Source organism: Diutina rugosa (assembly GCF_008704595.1).
Source record: "Diutina rugosa strain CBS 613 chromosome Unknown scaffold5_size317247, whole genome shotgun sequence".
In the NCBI taxonomy this organism is placed as follows: Eukaryota; Fungi; Ascomycota; class Pichiomycetes; order Serinales; family Debaryomycetaceae; genus Diutina; species Diutina rugosa.
In genome coordinates, this window is record NW_022995213.1 from 276,328 (window position 1) to 290,642 (window position 14,315).

Consider the following 14,315-nt stretch of genomic DNA (forward strand, 5'->3'; position numbering starts at 1 on the left):
CGTCTATTGGTGTAAAATACACGGTGCTAAATATATGCTCATTACAAATCAGATCTCGTAAACTTTCTGATGTCGTTGGGTTCGTTCGACAACAACACCTTTCTCCCCGACAAAGGTTCGCACGAATCTCTGCCCGAGATGGGTCCAGCGGGAACGTCTTCACCATTTTGCAACTTCTTCAAGATTTCGATGGTGGCTTCAGGGGTCAAGTCTTCGTGGTAATCGTCGTTGACAGCCAACATGGGACCGTTAACACAGGCACCCAAGCATTCAACTTCTTGCAAAGTGAACAAACCGTCCTTGGTGGTTTGACCAGGCTTCACTTGCAAGTAGTCAGTGACAGCCTTCATGATGCCATCGGAACCGCACAATTGACAAGGGGTGGTGGTGCACACTTGCACGTTATATTTGCCCATGGGGTGTCTCATGTACATGGTGTAGAAAGTAGCAACTTCGTACACTCTCATCGGGGGCATGTCCAACAACTTGGCGACGTAGTTCATCACCGAAATCGAAGTGAAACCCAATTGACGTTGGCCCAAGTCCAACAAGGGCATGCAGGCACCCTTCTTGTATTGAGGAGGGTATTTGGCGATGATTTCTTCGGCCCGCTTCTTGTTTTCCGAGTTGAATTCGAAAGGGATCGAAGGGTTATCTTGAGGGGTGTCTCTGTGGACAGAGATGATGGCAGAATAGGCTCTGCGGTTGGTCAACAACCGGCCGGGTTGGAGCGTTCTCAGGGCAAACGATCTGAGCATGGTGTTTGAACGAGTCGTAGACAACCTTCGTTTAAGTGCGCGACCATTGAAATTTTTATTAATCTCACGGTGGTGATTGGTTAATTATATGCAGGTGATTACACTGTTTCGCAGACGGAGAATCGGCAATATAAACATTGGTATTTTCAATGTACAATAATCATCGGTGGTATATTTGATTTTAATCTTATCATCTAGATGTCGGTTAGCTATGTAAGTATATCAAATTTCCAATCCCAAACTTGAAATTAATGTAGCTGATAGAATGAGAAAACTTAAAACGAGGTGTTCTTGGTCAAGAACGAAATCAAGTCGACCTTGGTGACGATTTGCACAGGCTTGTTGTCGTTGTCAGTAACAATGGCATTAGACTTAGTTTCAAAGAACTTGTTCAACTTCAGCAAGGGGGTGTCCAAGGTGATAGCTTCGTACTTGCGCTTAGAGTAGCCCGATTCCTTGGAGATGGTGAAGGACTTTTCGAAGTCAGCAAGTTTACGGAAGTCGATGATCACCAGAGCAATCGAGTTGGTCAATTGCACCTTCTTGGTCGACAACAGCTTCAAAATGGAGGACAAAGTCACAAGCCCCACCAATTGACCTTGAGCGTTAAGGACGGGCAATTGATCGAAACCATTCAGTTGCAACAAGTCGAAGGTCTTGCCGACAGTGTCGGCCAAAGTGACGGTAACCACGGGAGCCTTGTCAGCCACCAAGTCCTTGATGGTCTTCGACGCCAAGAAGTCGTCAGTGTTGGTTTGTTGCGAGGTTTCTTCGACTTCGAAACCGTTGGTCTTCATCCACTCGTCATCGGCAAACTTCGAGAGGTACGATCTGATCGAATCGGGGAACACCACGACCAAGACGTCGTCTTCGGTCAAGTCCTTAGCCACTTCAAGGGCAGCTTGCATCGAAGAACCCGACGAACCACCGACGAGAATACCTTCTTCACGGATGATACGACGAGCCAACTTGAACAGGTCAGCATCATCGGTCTTGATCCACTTGTCGACGGTGGATCTGTCGAGAACATCAGGAATGAAGTCATAACCAATACCTTCGACGAGGTAACCGTCGGTGGAGGTGTTAAGCGATTCGGGTTGAGCCAAAATCGAACCCTTAGGGTCGGCCCCGGTCACTTCAATCTTGGGGTTCTTTTCCTTAAGGTATTTGGAGATACCAGAAATAGTACCACCAGTACCAGCACCGGCAACCAAGTGGGTGACCTTACCTTGGGTTTGTTCCCAGATTTCGTAACCAGTGGTGTAGTAGTGAGCGTCGGGGTTGGCAACGTTACCGTATTGGTCCAAGATGACGGCCTTGGGGATTTCCTTCTCGAGCTTCTTGGCCACACCAATGTGCGATTCGGGAGCGTCCCAAGCGGCTTCGGTGGGGGTTCTGATGATTTCAGCGCCAAGAGCCTTGAGCACCGACACCTTTTCGTTGGACATCTTTTCGGGCAAAGTGATGATGGTTCTGTAACCTCTGACGGCACCGACAAGGGCCAAACCAATACCGGTGTTACCCGAGGTGGGTTCAATCAAAGTGTAGCCATCGTTGGGCTTGATACGGCCCTGCTTTTCGGCTTCGAGGACCATGTTTTTGGCGATCCGGTCCTTGATCGAACCACCGGCATTGAACAACTCAACCTTGGCGTAGACCTTACACTTGACCCCATAGGATTGGGGGATCTTGTTAAGTCTAACAAGGGGGGTGTTACCAATGAGATCTAACAGCGAGTCAACGGCGGGGGGGACGGTGGGAGCCATTGTAGAGTGTGGTGTAAGCGACGATGCCACGGCATTTTATTCTCGGCATGTCGCGGTAATTGCAGGATAACATCTGATCTACATGCAGGAAGGAGAAGACATCAGTGGTTATCCACCCCCATCAGTTGGTACTTACTCTGGACAAAGCGGACTTGATGCAAACGATTCAAGTCATGCGAGTGATAATACGTGTTCTTGAAACTGCAAGTTGTAAAGCCCTTTTTTTTTTTGATAGCTATTCTCATTTCCATCTTTTATTGAGTGGCAGCCACACGACAACGTGGGAAAAACTGTGGCGTCATCACTACATGGATTTTTCGTCGTGTTGCCTACTAGGATGAAAATGTATATCGAAATGTGATCTGGAAAAATGTATCTAAGCAGTGCAAGATGATAGGCGGTAGGAAACGGTACGTCGTCGAATCTATGATATGACAGTTCTTGGCTCACATATTCGATGGATGGAGTATAATGCTAACATTATGACCTTAAAAGAGTTATAGGGTGCTAAAAAACAGTAAAATCAACTTTAATTTTGACATTCACTTAATTTGTCTCATTGTGACAAGTCACTACTCATGACACCCTTCTCAGCATCGCTTCCAAGCTTCGATAACGGTTTTTCACATCAATTATCTCTACGGGCTCACAACCACTACAGACCCTGCATTTTTGCGTATAATGAATTTTGACTGGTCCTACCGTTATATCCCATGCTAGAACTCAACAGTGAAACGTCAACACTTGTTGGCGACGATGAAGCCATTTTGAACCGGCTATCGCCTTTATTCACCGTGGGACCTACCAAATACGGGGGTCGCGGTTGCTTCACCGCACAGCCAGTCCCAGCCAAGGCCATCGTCTTCGAAGCCAGACAGCCGTTCGCTACTACCGTCACCCGGGCGTTTAAGAAGGAGGTCTGTTGTTATTGTTTCCACTACGAGGATGGGAAAACTCTCAAGTCCCGGCTTTCAAAATCCCAAGGCAAGAACCTGAGTCTGCTGCTATACTTTTGTAGCCCCACGTGTGTCGCCGCTTTTGAGCAGGCTGATCCCGACAAAGTTTTGTTTGACTCGTTGATGGCTATCGAACAGCATCAACAGCTGGACGACCCTGAACCAGTAGAACCCGATCTTTCATCGTTGCTGCTATCGGAGGCCATCGAACAGCTGTGGGCTGAGGCCGAGCAATGGCACAAAAAAGTGTTGGCGATGAAGCCCCTGAAACGCCTGAAATTGATCCCTAAGCTCTCTGAAAGTGATTACATGGAAGCGAAGTACGTGGTGGCAGCGTTATATCGAATGTATGACTTGGCCCATGAGCCGAGTGCTCTGAGTTCCACATACTATGGTGAAGTCAGCGATCGTGAGGCGGAGGCTATGGAGCTAGCGATGTTTAACTTACTTCAGCTGACGGAGAACGAGAAAGTCCACCGCTATCCTTATCTACTCGACGCTTACATCAACATCTATAAGTTCTTGTATCTTGTGGCGCGACCAGAACTCCAACTCTACATCACTCCCAGCACCATCAGAGCTTGCATTGGTCGCAATTTGAGTAACGCATTTGGTATATGGTCTCAATCGCAATCGGTTGCAGAAGATCGGGAGTTTTTCGGCTTTGGGGTGTATCCACTGGCTCTGTTTTTCAATCACCTGTGTGAACCAAATATTGTGAAGAAACGTGAGGGTCGCAAACTCACGTTCCATGCTCTCAGAGATATCGATGAAGGCGAAGAATTGTGCATTGATTATGGCAACTATCTCAACGAGCCAGTAGAAGTAAGGCGCCGTGAGCTCGCGGAGTGGTTCTTCGACTGTGGCTGCGATAAGTGCACCCGAGAACTTGCGGCTCAACCTTAGACAATTATAGATATTTATTTTCCTGTCATGAAACAGCATCGTCATCAACTTAATTCAATAGTAAAATCATGAGGCTTGAAAAACTTCTTAAACTCGTCACATTCTTCGGTCTCAACAAACTTAGGCTGTTTACATTGATTCCAGTAGATTCGCTTAGTCAAGTTAAGTGTTACAGCAAGAACCCTCCGGGGAAATTGCAAGTCAATCATTTTGTCAGGTTCCAATAGACGGGCCACAAAGTATGTGCGAGTAGGGTTCCCAATGGTAAATCTGATGAAATCCCCGTCAGGTGTAGTGCCATCCTCCAGCTTCTCAAACTCAAGTTTCTGGTTGCGGTCATGATATCTTTCGTTATTTTGCAATGCTTTTTGTGTGAGAACACTTTCAAATTTCTCGAGCTTCAGTTTAGGCACAGGAACACATTGCACATGGAAGTGAACATTCAGAGCTCTTGAAATTTCGAAGAAAATTGGGACGTACTCAGTGTTCGCGTAGGAATCGATAATTGCCTGTTGGAACTTGTTCATTTCGGCATTAGTCTCTTGATGATCTTTCAATGTGGGTATGTGCTGAATGGGAATAATGATGACATGACCAGTAAACGCCAAGTTCTTGAGGGGACGTGTCAAAGGACCTTTGGCAGTTGTAAGATAGCTGTGTTTGCCAATTGCGGCAATCATATGTGTTTCAACATTGGGGTTAGACAAGCAGAAAAAGCACTCGCTTGGGCTGACCACTTTAGGCTCAAGTTGACGTCTTTTACGTTCAATAAGTACAGCTTCGTCGTCAGGAGCCTCTCGTTTGCGCGATACAGTGGTGAAAGGGTTAGCAATTGCCTGCGAGTCATCAATAGTTTCTTCCTCAAGCTTGAAAGCGTAATACCATTTGTCACCGCTGCCTTCCTGGCCTAACGAGATGAAACGAGTGTGACGACCATCGGACCACCGAAACGGTCGGTTTTCGAAAAATTTCCCCGTATGCTCAGGTCCCACAGCAAAGTGATAAGTAGGCCGCACCTTATTAACAAGTTTATCGATTTGCTTGTTGCCAAAACTGGCATAGTTTTCCTGTCGAGCGATTGCCCAGGGCCAGTCGTAGGTAACCAAAATGTCCACGGGTTCGGTAACTTCTTCGACATGTGAATCAAGGTCAGTCTCGGCACTAGCACCAACAAACATGACTTTTGTTCCCAGATCAAGGGTTTTTTGTACGACTGGTTCATCAAGACGGTTGTAATTAGTTTCATTCACGTCAGGTTGAGATTGTATTTCGCCCCCCTTTCCTTCAATGACGAAACTTGGTACATCAAGTCGTTGCGATGGCCACGCCAGGTAGGCGTCTCCGAGGAATAACACCGCTTCGAAAGGTCCATTTTTCTGGTTCTGAACATTTGCCTTGGTAACGACTTTGTCTAGCCCTTCAGGGTTAGGGTTCAATACCAAGTAGCGACTCATGAAGTGCCTTCGATGGTACAGAAATTTCGCGTACTAAGATAGTGAGTTAATACAGTGAAATAATTCAAATGACAACTTTGGTTACTATGAATTTGCATGTAATGTATCATATCAATAGCAGTTCATATTCATTGAATTCAGACTTCGTTGGATCAATTTACTTGATGACATGAATGGCAGTGTTTACAATCAGTCGCGAGACCAATGCCGCCGCACACTCTTGATCTCTAACCATGGAGGACAACCAAATCAAGACTATCGTGAGGGTAAGGCCTCGACTACTGCGAGAGCAGGATCAGCGAAACCTTATATCTATGACTGCTGCAACGACGACGATTGAAGCTCCACCGCAGTCAGCATTTCACGCCAGATGGAAACAAGGTGACACCGCGTCGAAAACATACACTTTTGATAAACTGGTATGGTCATGTGATCCAGAATCGGCAAATTTTATTGATAATAAAGAGTTCTATCAGTTGACCGGACGTGAATTGTTGGATCATGCGTTCCAGGGATATAATGTATGCTTGTTAGCATACGGTCAAACGGGATCAGGTAAGACTTACACCATGCTGGGTACTGCCGATACTCCTGGACTTATACCGCAGCTTGTACGTGACATTATTGGGCAAAAAGAGATACTTGTGGGTCAAGGAACCGATTGTACCATCCGGATTCTGGCTTATGAGGTTCACAATGAGAAAGTCCATGACTTGCTTGGTGTTGACGACAAAGTTCGGTTGAAAGTGAGAGAGCATCCCCAGACGGGTCCTTACGTCGAAGGATGTAATGAGATAGTTGTTAACAGCGAGGACGATTTCACCCGTCATTTCGCCAAAACTCTCAGAAACAGAACTACTGCGTCAACGCTCATGAACGATCAATCGCTGAGATCACACGCTATAATTTCACTTACTATCAAGCAAACGATATACTGCAGTCAAGACAACGAGCTTGGTGATGCCAAAGAAGAAATTGTCAGTAATATGAAGTTGGTCGATTTAGCAGGACTGGAACGCCTTGATCGTACCAAATTACATGGTCAGCAAGACCGAGTGAGGGAAGGGCTGTTGATCAATAGCTCTCTCACCACTTTAGGTCGTTGTGTGAACCTGTTGGCTCTGGCTGACAATCTGGTGGTGCCCTATCGAGACTCTGTCCTCACCTACTTGCTCAGAGAGAACTTGGGGGGCAACTCAAAGACGCTGATGGTGTTTTGCATTTCTCCATGTGACTTTGAGGAGACATACCATACTTTAACATATGCCAGTCAAGTGAAGAAGATAAAGACTAAGGCGCGCTCGAACGCGAAAAAGCTTCTGGTACTGGACTGGACGAAGCTTCGGCTGGCCGAAGATAATGTCATTGCTCGATTACGCCAACAGGTAGAGCAGCTCACATCACAGCTGACTCAGCAGCAACAGCTGGCGGCGCAATTGATCTCCACTCTCGAGAACGAGCTCGAACGGGTTCAGTTTGAAAACAAATTCATCAGGCAACAAGTGTCAGCTAAAAACTCCCGGCTTCGGCAAGCGTTATCGGTTGTTAAAGCTGCCCAGCAGTCACACGCCTCACTTGATCTGCATTGGGATCTCGGTCGGCGTCGGTGCCGGCTGCGACTCACTCAACTTACCCAAGACGCCACAGCAAAACTCGAGGATATAGACGAGTGTTTAGCCCGCCACCATCCTCGATGGCTTGATCAGGTTGAGTCTGCCTCTAGCATTAATTAACCTTATTTACTTATAGATATATCCATCGCGGTCCCTGACCTACTTAGTTGCATTATCCCCGGGCTCTCAACGCTTTTTCGTATCACCTGCACTCTCAACATTGCCGTCTCTCCCGCACAACTATCAAGGCACCATATACCCCTCATCATCATGTACACCGACTCGCAGGCGGCGGTAGCCGAGTCGCTTCGGGCGGACCGAGCGATACTTGTGTACGTTGATAACGCGGGCTCTACTCAGTTCTGGGACGAGCGGATCAGTGCCGAGCTCGCCCCTGACGTGGAGCGGTCGCTTGTGACACTACGAGTCGACGTCGGCACGGATGACTACCGCAATTTCCAGATGGTCATTCCGAAACTCACAGTGCCCAGTTTTAACATCTTGAAGAAGAACCAAGTGGTGGATATCATTGGCGACGACGTTTCCCTGGAGGAAGCGCGATCGCGGGTGTTGAAATTAGTGAAGCCGGCGCCAGCATCTGTGGCCCGCGAGACTGCGGCAGCTCCAGCAATTGCGGAGACTCCAGCAGCGCCTACAACATCTCTGCTGTCGACAGCGACAACTCCGGTGGCACCTAAGCCGGCTCGGGTGCAAAAGCTCATCAATGAGACTAGGCCGGCCAAAGTTCCGAATAAACAACAGAAGCCAGAGGTCAAAGCTCCCAAGCCTCGACGGCTACTGACACCAACCCTGTGCATTTTATCAATCAAGCTTTTTGAAGGGAACTCTGTTCGTCACGAATTCAAGCCTTCAAATACTCTCAAAACTGTGCGCGAGTGGCTTGACAACCACGACGAGTTTGAGGTTATCCCCAACTCTGACACGGTACCATCATTTGCCAGTACCACAAGTCCCATCGGCTACGTTTTTTGTCGGCCGATGGCGCTGGATTTTTCCAGTGAAGAAGAGGAAAAGCTGCTTCTTCTGCTTGATTTGTGCCCTCGTCTGGCTCTCATCCTTAAGCCGATATACCAATCGCCGAATGCGGCTAATGAAAACCGCCGGAGTCTTTTAGGCTCCATTGGTGGGTCGGTGATGGCGTTGGGGCTGGCACTTTTCTCTTTCTTCGATTATGGGGTCTCAGATGCAATCGAAGAAGAATCCCGGGCCAACACGCCTCTTCCTGACGAATCAATGGAACCAAGCCATCCCCCGTTGATGACGATCAATACCAACCAATCTACGGAGGGTATCCTGCGACAATCGTCGCGAGCATCGACTCCTCGGCCCCCATCTAGAGTCCTGCGCAACCAGTCATTCCAGCTGTTTGATCACTCGAATGATAACGACATGGATTACTTCAATGGGAATCTGATCAACCTTCATGATGATGATCGTAAATAGTTTGTGTATGATTAATCATGTGTTACCTTTTGATGGTTATCGGTAAATATTTACAAATTTGAGAAAACAGTCATGGAGTTGAGAATCCTACCTATGACCAATAAGAATATTTAGTAATTAATTGTGAGGTGAGGCACGTTTATAATTACTATCTGTATGCCGAGCCCAGGTCAGTTTTAGTGTTGGGTTGGAAAGAGGGGAAGATATGGAAGTGTGGTACCCCGCAGCGCTACCATGCCTACCCCAGCCATAGTTATAGGCGCTGATGTAAACCCGCATACTGAAATCTATTGAGACAACCATGGACCGACGAAGTTTGGAACAGCTTCTCTTGGTGGGTGGCAGCACCACTCCTGTGGCTGATGCTTCCATGACCACTTGCGGCTGTCTTGTCTCTGAGCTTGCATTCCTACAACACCTCCCACCGGGAGAGTGCCCTTTATGTCATCTGCCTCAATCAAAGATTTTAGCGGCTGTGGAACCATTGCGGGAGTTATGGCGGATTCTTGATTTGGAGAATGATCGTCGTCGACGATCCCTGTCGAGGCAGCTGGCAATAGCTCTTGATGGCGATGCGGTCGACATGATGGGCTTATTTCAGCGGTACGCCAATGAAGAAAACCAGTCGTCATTTAGGGAGGACATATTTGACGATCCCATACTGAAGTCACTGATGATATCAAGCAACCAACCAGTATCCGATGAATCCCTTCAACGGTCACGCATCACCATGGACAACTTATATGAGCAACACATTCTCAATGAGCTCACGGAGGAAAAAGAGTACAATTACAGTTTATGTTTCCCATTGCACCGCAAACGAAGTGATTTCGATATTCTGAAACGAGCGTTGACGCTTAACAATGTTTTGAAGAAGGGCCAGAGATATATTTCTCTGAGTATTTGTACTCGACATCATCATGGAACAAATGTCGAAGTGACGATGTTTGCAATGATCACTGAGAAAAGGTGGGAGCTATACGAATATACTGTACCCATCAATGTGCTCAATCTGAGTCATGCTCGACCTCAATTAATTTGTAGTGGTAAAGCTACAGGGGAGTTTGGTGAGCTGGAGAAAGAATTGCAAGACGGAGCTCATCTTACCGGAGAGATTGTGATCCACAGTGATTTCCCGAGTCAACAGTCAGCAAAGCAGACTGACATACAAAAAAGACTCCAGCAGTGGGAGTTTGTGCTGTGTGAACTTACCCCGAACCATCTTGTTATCAGCGGTACTAAAGGGCTTGTGAGAGTGTTCAATATTCTGAAAAGTCCCGTATACAAGATCGGTCAACCCGTCTACACCTACGTTACCAACTTTCCCATCAAGTGCATTGCCGTCGCATCCAGTCGCAATTTGATTGCCACAGGTGTCACTGCCAAGGAGAGATTACTGAATAAAGAACAACCATTTATCATTCTTCATAAGTTGACATTCGGTGCTGATTTGAGGCTCAAGCTGGTGGATCCGATTACTATCACCATCCCTTATCATGAGCCAATCCGGCACATATGCTTTAATGAGGCTGCCACGCACTTAATGTGCACTACCAGTTGGGAACTCCGTTATCTCATCATTCGCCTTCGGCAATCGTCGGTCGATAACTATCGCAAACCTCGGTTAATATTTACCGGGTTCACCTGCAGCAAAGGCAACCTGCTGCTGGCGGAAGCCGATCTTATCAAAACTAGTGAGGGCATCACCGATATACGATTTGGTGTACCTTATAGCAATACGGTTTTCATTAACTTCAATGCTCTTAAGCAAATTCCACCAATGATGATTCATCTCGAAGGTGCGATGATTGACTCATTGGTCGATGACGATGGGTTTTCGCTGCAACATTCGATGACGTCGATGGAAGAGAGTGACTACATAACCGCGGGAACGGTGATGATGAAGTTTCCTGAGCTGGGGTCACTTGTGCATCGCTGTGCAGTGTCGCCGCGCGGCGATGGTGTCGTGTTTTTGAGTAAGGATGGGCGGCTTATTCTTGTAAACACAACCAACTTCCATCTTGCACTGACCATGCTGTCCAAGAAAAAATTCGCCGTGCTTCTAGGCGAAGTAGCAGGCTCGGAGCGCAGAGATGAGGCGGGGCTGGTCGAATTCAGTAAGGATGGAGGCAAAGTGTTTGTTGTCGACCGGAAGGGGGTGTTCAGTATCTTTGACTTTACAAAAGGGGTTCCCGGCAAGGATCACGATGTCATAAAGTGTAAAATCGTGAGGCTGAACGGGTCGGTGGTGAACTAGTCTTTCGCATAAGGCGATGACTACAGATACGCGAGATGCAGTAGTAGTAGTTACAAAATTAACATCACTATCAACCGGCGAAAAAAAAAAAAATCACAGTGCATTGCGTAGTCATCAGTACACATCGTTGCACGGCTTTGCGTCACTCATGAAAGTCTAGGTATATTCGTAAATAATTAATGTACATAAAGAAGTAGATGTCGTAATCGTAATTAGAAGATCCAGCCAAAGACCTTTTCGTACAAGAACTTGGGGTTGGTCCACTTGTTCTTGCCTTCAGCCTCCATGAGAGCGGCTCTTTCTTCGTCCTCACGGTCAAACTTGATAGCTTCGGCGTCAATGACGTCTCTGAAAGTGTCCAAGTCAATGTCTTCGGCACGGACGATCTTCGTCTTGAAGATGATCTTCCAACCAAAGTACATGATGACGAACACCGGCAACACAATGTAACCAGTAATGAAGTTCTTGTAGTCGAACTTGTGGATGAACACAGTGAAGTTCTTAATGAAGATGATGAGGACACAAATGAAAAGGGCGGCGTACGAACCGTAGGGTTGCAACGGCGACTTGTAGGCCAAGTCACGAGTTCTGTCGAACCCTTGAACCTTCAACGCCTTCATGAATCTGAGGTGGATGATGAGGATACACGACCAGGCGATCAAACCAGTCAAGGACACCACGTTGACGAAGTAGTTGAACACGGTTCTGGCATCGTCGGAGGCAGTCATATAAGCCAAGCAGCAGAAGGCGAACGAGAGAGCAATACCGTAGTAAGGAACCCCCATGCGGTTGGTCTTAAGGAAGAACTTGGGAGCGTAGCCGGCCACAGCCAACGAGTAGATGGTACGCGAGCACACGTACATATCGGAGTTGGCGGCAGACAACACGAACAACAAGATGGCGGCGTTGATGACGTGAGGCAAACCACTGATGTTAGCGTTTCTAATGGCAATGACGAAGGGCGATGCCGACGCCGACGACGAGTTACCATCGGGGGACATGAGGAGAGGGTCTCTGGGAGACACCGACATCCCCAAGAACAAGATCGACAAGACGTAGAACACCACGATACGGTAGAAGGTCAAACGAATGGCCTTAGGAATAGACTTTCTCGGGTTACGGGTTTCGGCGAACGTGATACCGACCAATTCCGTACCCAAGTATGCGAACACGGCAGTAACCAACACCGAAACGAAAGCAACGAAACGGCCTTTGGAACCATGTATAACAAAGTCCTTGCCCGAGCTGAATTCCAAAAATGCCCCGGGGTTCTTCCAGTAACGGAACCCAATACGGTCATTGTTAGGACCACCACCGAGGGCGATAATCCACAAAAGAAGAATCAAACCAAGACAGGTGATGACCTTAATCGACGAAATCCAGAATTCAATTTCCCCGAAGAATCGGACACCGGCAAGGTTAATGATGACAATGACGATGTGGAACACGAGTACCCATATGGCGGGGTTGACGCGCTCGGCTTTAACCCAGTACTGCATAGTCATCGACCCTGCGACCAACTGGTTCGCAGGCAAAATAAGGTATTTGAACAAGTACACATAACCACAAGCAAAACCGAGGGCGTCATCGACGTAACGTTGACAGTAGTTGGCAAACCCGTTAAGGGGAATAAACGCGGCCACTTCACCCAAGGCCGTCATCACCATAAACACCACAAACCCAATGGCGGAGTAGGCGACGAAAATCGCACCCGGACCAGCCGCCTTCAACGCCGACCCGGTACCAATAAGCAAACCAGTACCCAAGGCACCACCGAGGGCAATCATCGACACCTGACGCGAGGAAAGCGCCTTCTTCAACCCATGACCGCCGCCTTCCTTGAGGGTGGGGTTCAGGGTGGCGACGTAGAGGTCGTATTCGTGGGTGTGTCTCAGCAACACCGACGCCAAGTCTTCACCGGTGACGGACGCCTTGCCCGCATTCTTCTCGATGTCGGTCATGAGGTGAGATCGACGGTTTGTGGGGCCGGGAGGCCTTTTATAGCGGCCCCTCTCCTCATCGGTCGTGGGGGGTACCGCAGCATGGTGCGTCGCATTGTGTATGCCGTCTCTACGGGGAAGAGATTTGCCGTGCGAAGATACTAGGGCGAGATAGGCGGGTTCACGTGGCCGAGCCCACCCTATCTGCCGCTGGGGCCCGCCCGAATCGGTAGCAGCAGGGCAACCTTAGCCGACGGTGGCGCTATTGTTAGGGTCCAATCGCCAATCGACAATCAACAACTGGTATTCGGACATCGGGGTTCGGAGGCACACGGCAAGATTTTTTTTCTTGCCAGATATTTTCTCGTCGATGAGTGCCGTGTGCAGCAGGTCGACGCTCGACGCCAACATTGCCTTGTTGCCCCGGACTCGTAGCAAAAAACGCCGTACACCCCACCTTTGGCGATCAAACATCGCCGTTCTGCTGAACTCCGGGGTACTTCGGCACGGGGGCGTGTTTCCGAACCATCGCCACGCCCGCTAGTCCGCCCCGACTACCAACCGCAATGAACATGGTGCCACCTTCAATTCGGTGAGGTCGCCTTATGGAACAATGCGCGGAAGTCTTCCGGGGCGAGGGGTGCACTATCGTGACCATGTCTACGCTTGCGACTTGTGAAGCGAAACGTAAAAGTAATAGCATTAATACGAATTTTACGCGTACCGGGGTATGGTGGTTAGTGGCAGTGACTGGTTGCTAGGGGCCTCGAGAATCCGGGGTTAATCTTTGGCAAAAACGCCGTTGACGCCGTCTGTAATGTAGCATAACGTGCCACTCGATGGGCCTCGCACCTCTGTCAGAGTCAGACTGGGCTCGAAACCGACAAGCCACCGAGAGATCTTGGGTTCTTTTTACTAGGCATCGGAACTCCCCCGATTGTGTCTGTTCCTGGTTGACAGCGGTTATTATTAGCTAGAGGGTCTTTCGTAACTTCCCATACTTGTATATCGCTGCCCGCTCATGTAGCATCGCCCGAACTAGTAATTTGGGGTCATACAGTCGCCGCGGTGGCAACTTGCTACGGTCGAGGGGGGAAACGAGCGTAAGTGGCGATTTATGGCCAATACCGGAAGACAGATCTCACGGCATTACCGACGTATTGTGGGGCTGCTCCCCCCCCCCCCCCCCCCCCCCCCCCCC

At 48.4% G+C, this 14,315-nt stretch overlaps 8 protein-coding genes across 8 annotated transcripts; 4 read left to right on the plus strand and 4 right to left on the minus strand. All coding sequences in view use genetic code 12, as the record gives it.

Annotated features, from left to right (window-relative positions):
• Positions 1-41: 41 nt before the first annotated feature.
• On the minus strand, positions 42-758 carry DIURU_005732 (uncharacterized protein; the record flags this gene model as incomplete). The annotated part of the gene is made up of 1 exon (XM_034158747.1): positions 42-758. The coding sequence occupies one exon, from the start codon at positions 756-758 to the stop codon at positions 42-44; it is 717 nt and encodes a 238-aa protein (XP_034009580.1).
• Positions 759-1,033: 275 nt separating this feature from the next.
• CYS4 (cystathionine beta-synthase) lies at positions 1,034-2,524 on the minus strand (the record flags this gene model as incomplete). The annotated part of the gene is made up of 1 exon (XM_034158748.1): positions 1,034-2,524. One exon carries the CDS (start codon positions 2,522-2,524, stop codon positions 1,034-1,036), a length of 1,491 nt encoding a protein of 496 aa, XP_034009581.1.
• Positions 2,525-3,237: 713 nt separating this feature from the next.
• On the plus strand, positions 3,238-4,386 carry SET6 (Set6p; the record flags this gene model as incomplete). The annotated part of the gene is made up of 1 exon (XM_034158749.1): positions 3,238-4,386. The coding sequence occupies one exon, from the start codon at positions 3,238-3,240 to the stop codon at positions 4,384-4,386; it is 1,149 nt and encodes a 382-aa protein (XP_034009582.1).
• A 44-nt stretch (positions 4,387-4,430) lies between these two features.
• DIURU_005735 (uncharacterized protein) lies at positions 4,431-5,840 on the minus strand (the record flags this gene model as incomplete). Its single annotated transcript, XM_034158750.1, has 1 exon — positions 4,431-5,840. The coding sequence occupies one exon, from the start codon at positions 5,838-5,840 to the stop codon at positions 4,431-4,433; it is 1,410 nt and encodes a 469-aa protein (XP_034009583.1).
• A 233-nt stretch (positions 5,841-6,073) lies between these two features.
• DIURU_005736 (uncharacterized protein) lies at positions 6,074-7,573 on the plus strand (the record flags this gene model as incomplete). The annotated part of the gene is made up of 1 exon (XM_034158751.1): positions 6,074-7,573. One exon carries the CDS (start codon positions 6,074-6,076, stop codon positions 7,571-7,573), a length of 1,500 nt encoding a protein of 499 aa, XP_034009584.1.
• Positions 7,574-7,723: 150 nt separating this feature from the next.
• DIURU_005737 (uncharacterized protein) lies at positions 7,724-8,917 on the plus strand (the record flags this gene model as incomplete). Its single annotated transcript, XM_034158752.1, has 1 exon — positions 7,724-8,917. The coding sequence occupies one exon, from the start codon at positions 7,724-7,726 to the stop codon at positions 8,915-8,917; it is 1,194 nt and encodes a 397-aa protein (XP_034009585.1).
• Positions 8,918-9,218: 301 nt separating this feature from the next.
• PTR3 (Ptr3p) lies at positions 9,219-11,174 on the plus strand (the record flags this gene model as incomplete). Its single annotated transcript, XM_034158753.1, has 1 exon — positions 9,219-11,174. The coding sequence occupies one exon, from the start codon at positions 9,219-9,221 to the stop codon at positions 11,172-11,174; it is 1,956 nt and encodes a 651-aa protein (XP_034009586.1).
• A 212-nt stretch (positions 11,175-11,386) lies between these two features.
• On the minus strand, positions 11,387-13,135 carry DIP5 (Dip5p; the record flags this gene model as incomplete). The annotated part of the gene is made up of 1 exon (XM_034158754.1): positions 11,387-13,135. One exon carries the CDS (start codon positions 13,133-13,135, stop codon positions 11,387-11,389), a length of 1,749 nt encoding a protein of 582 aa, XP_034009587.1.
• Between the last annotated feature and the right edge of the window lie 1,180 nt (positions 13,136-14,315).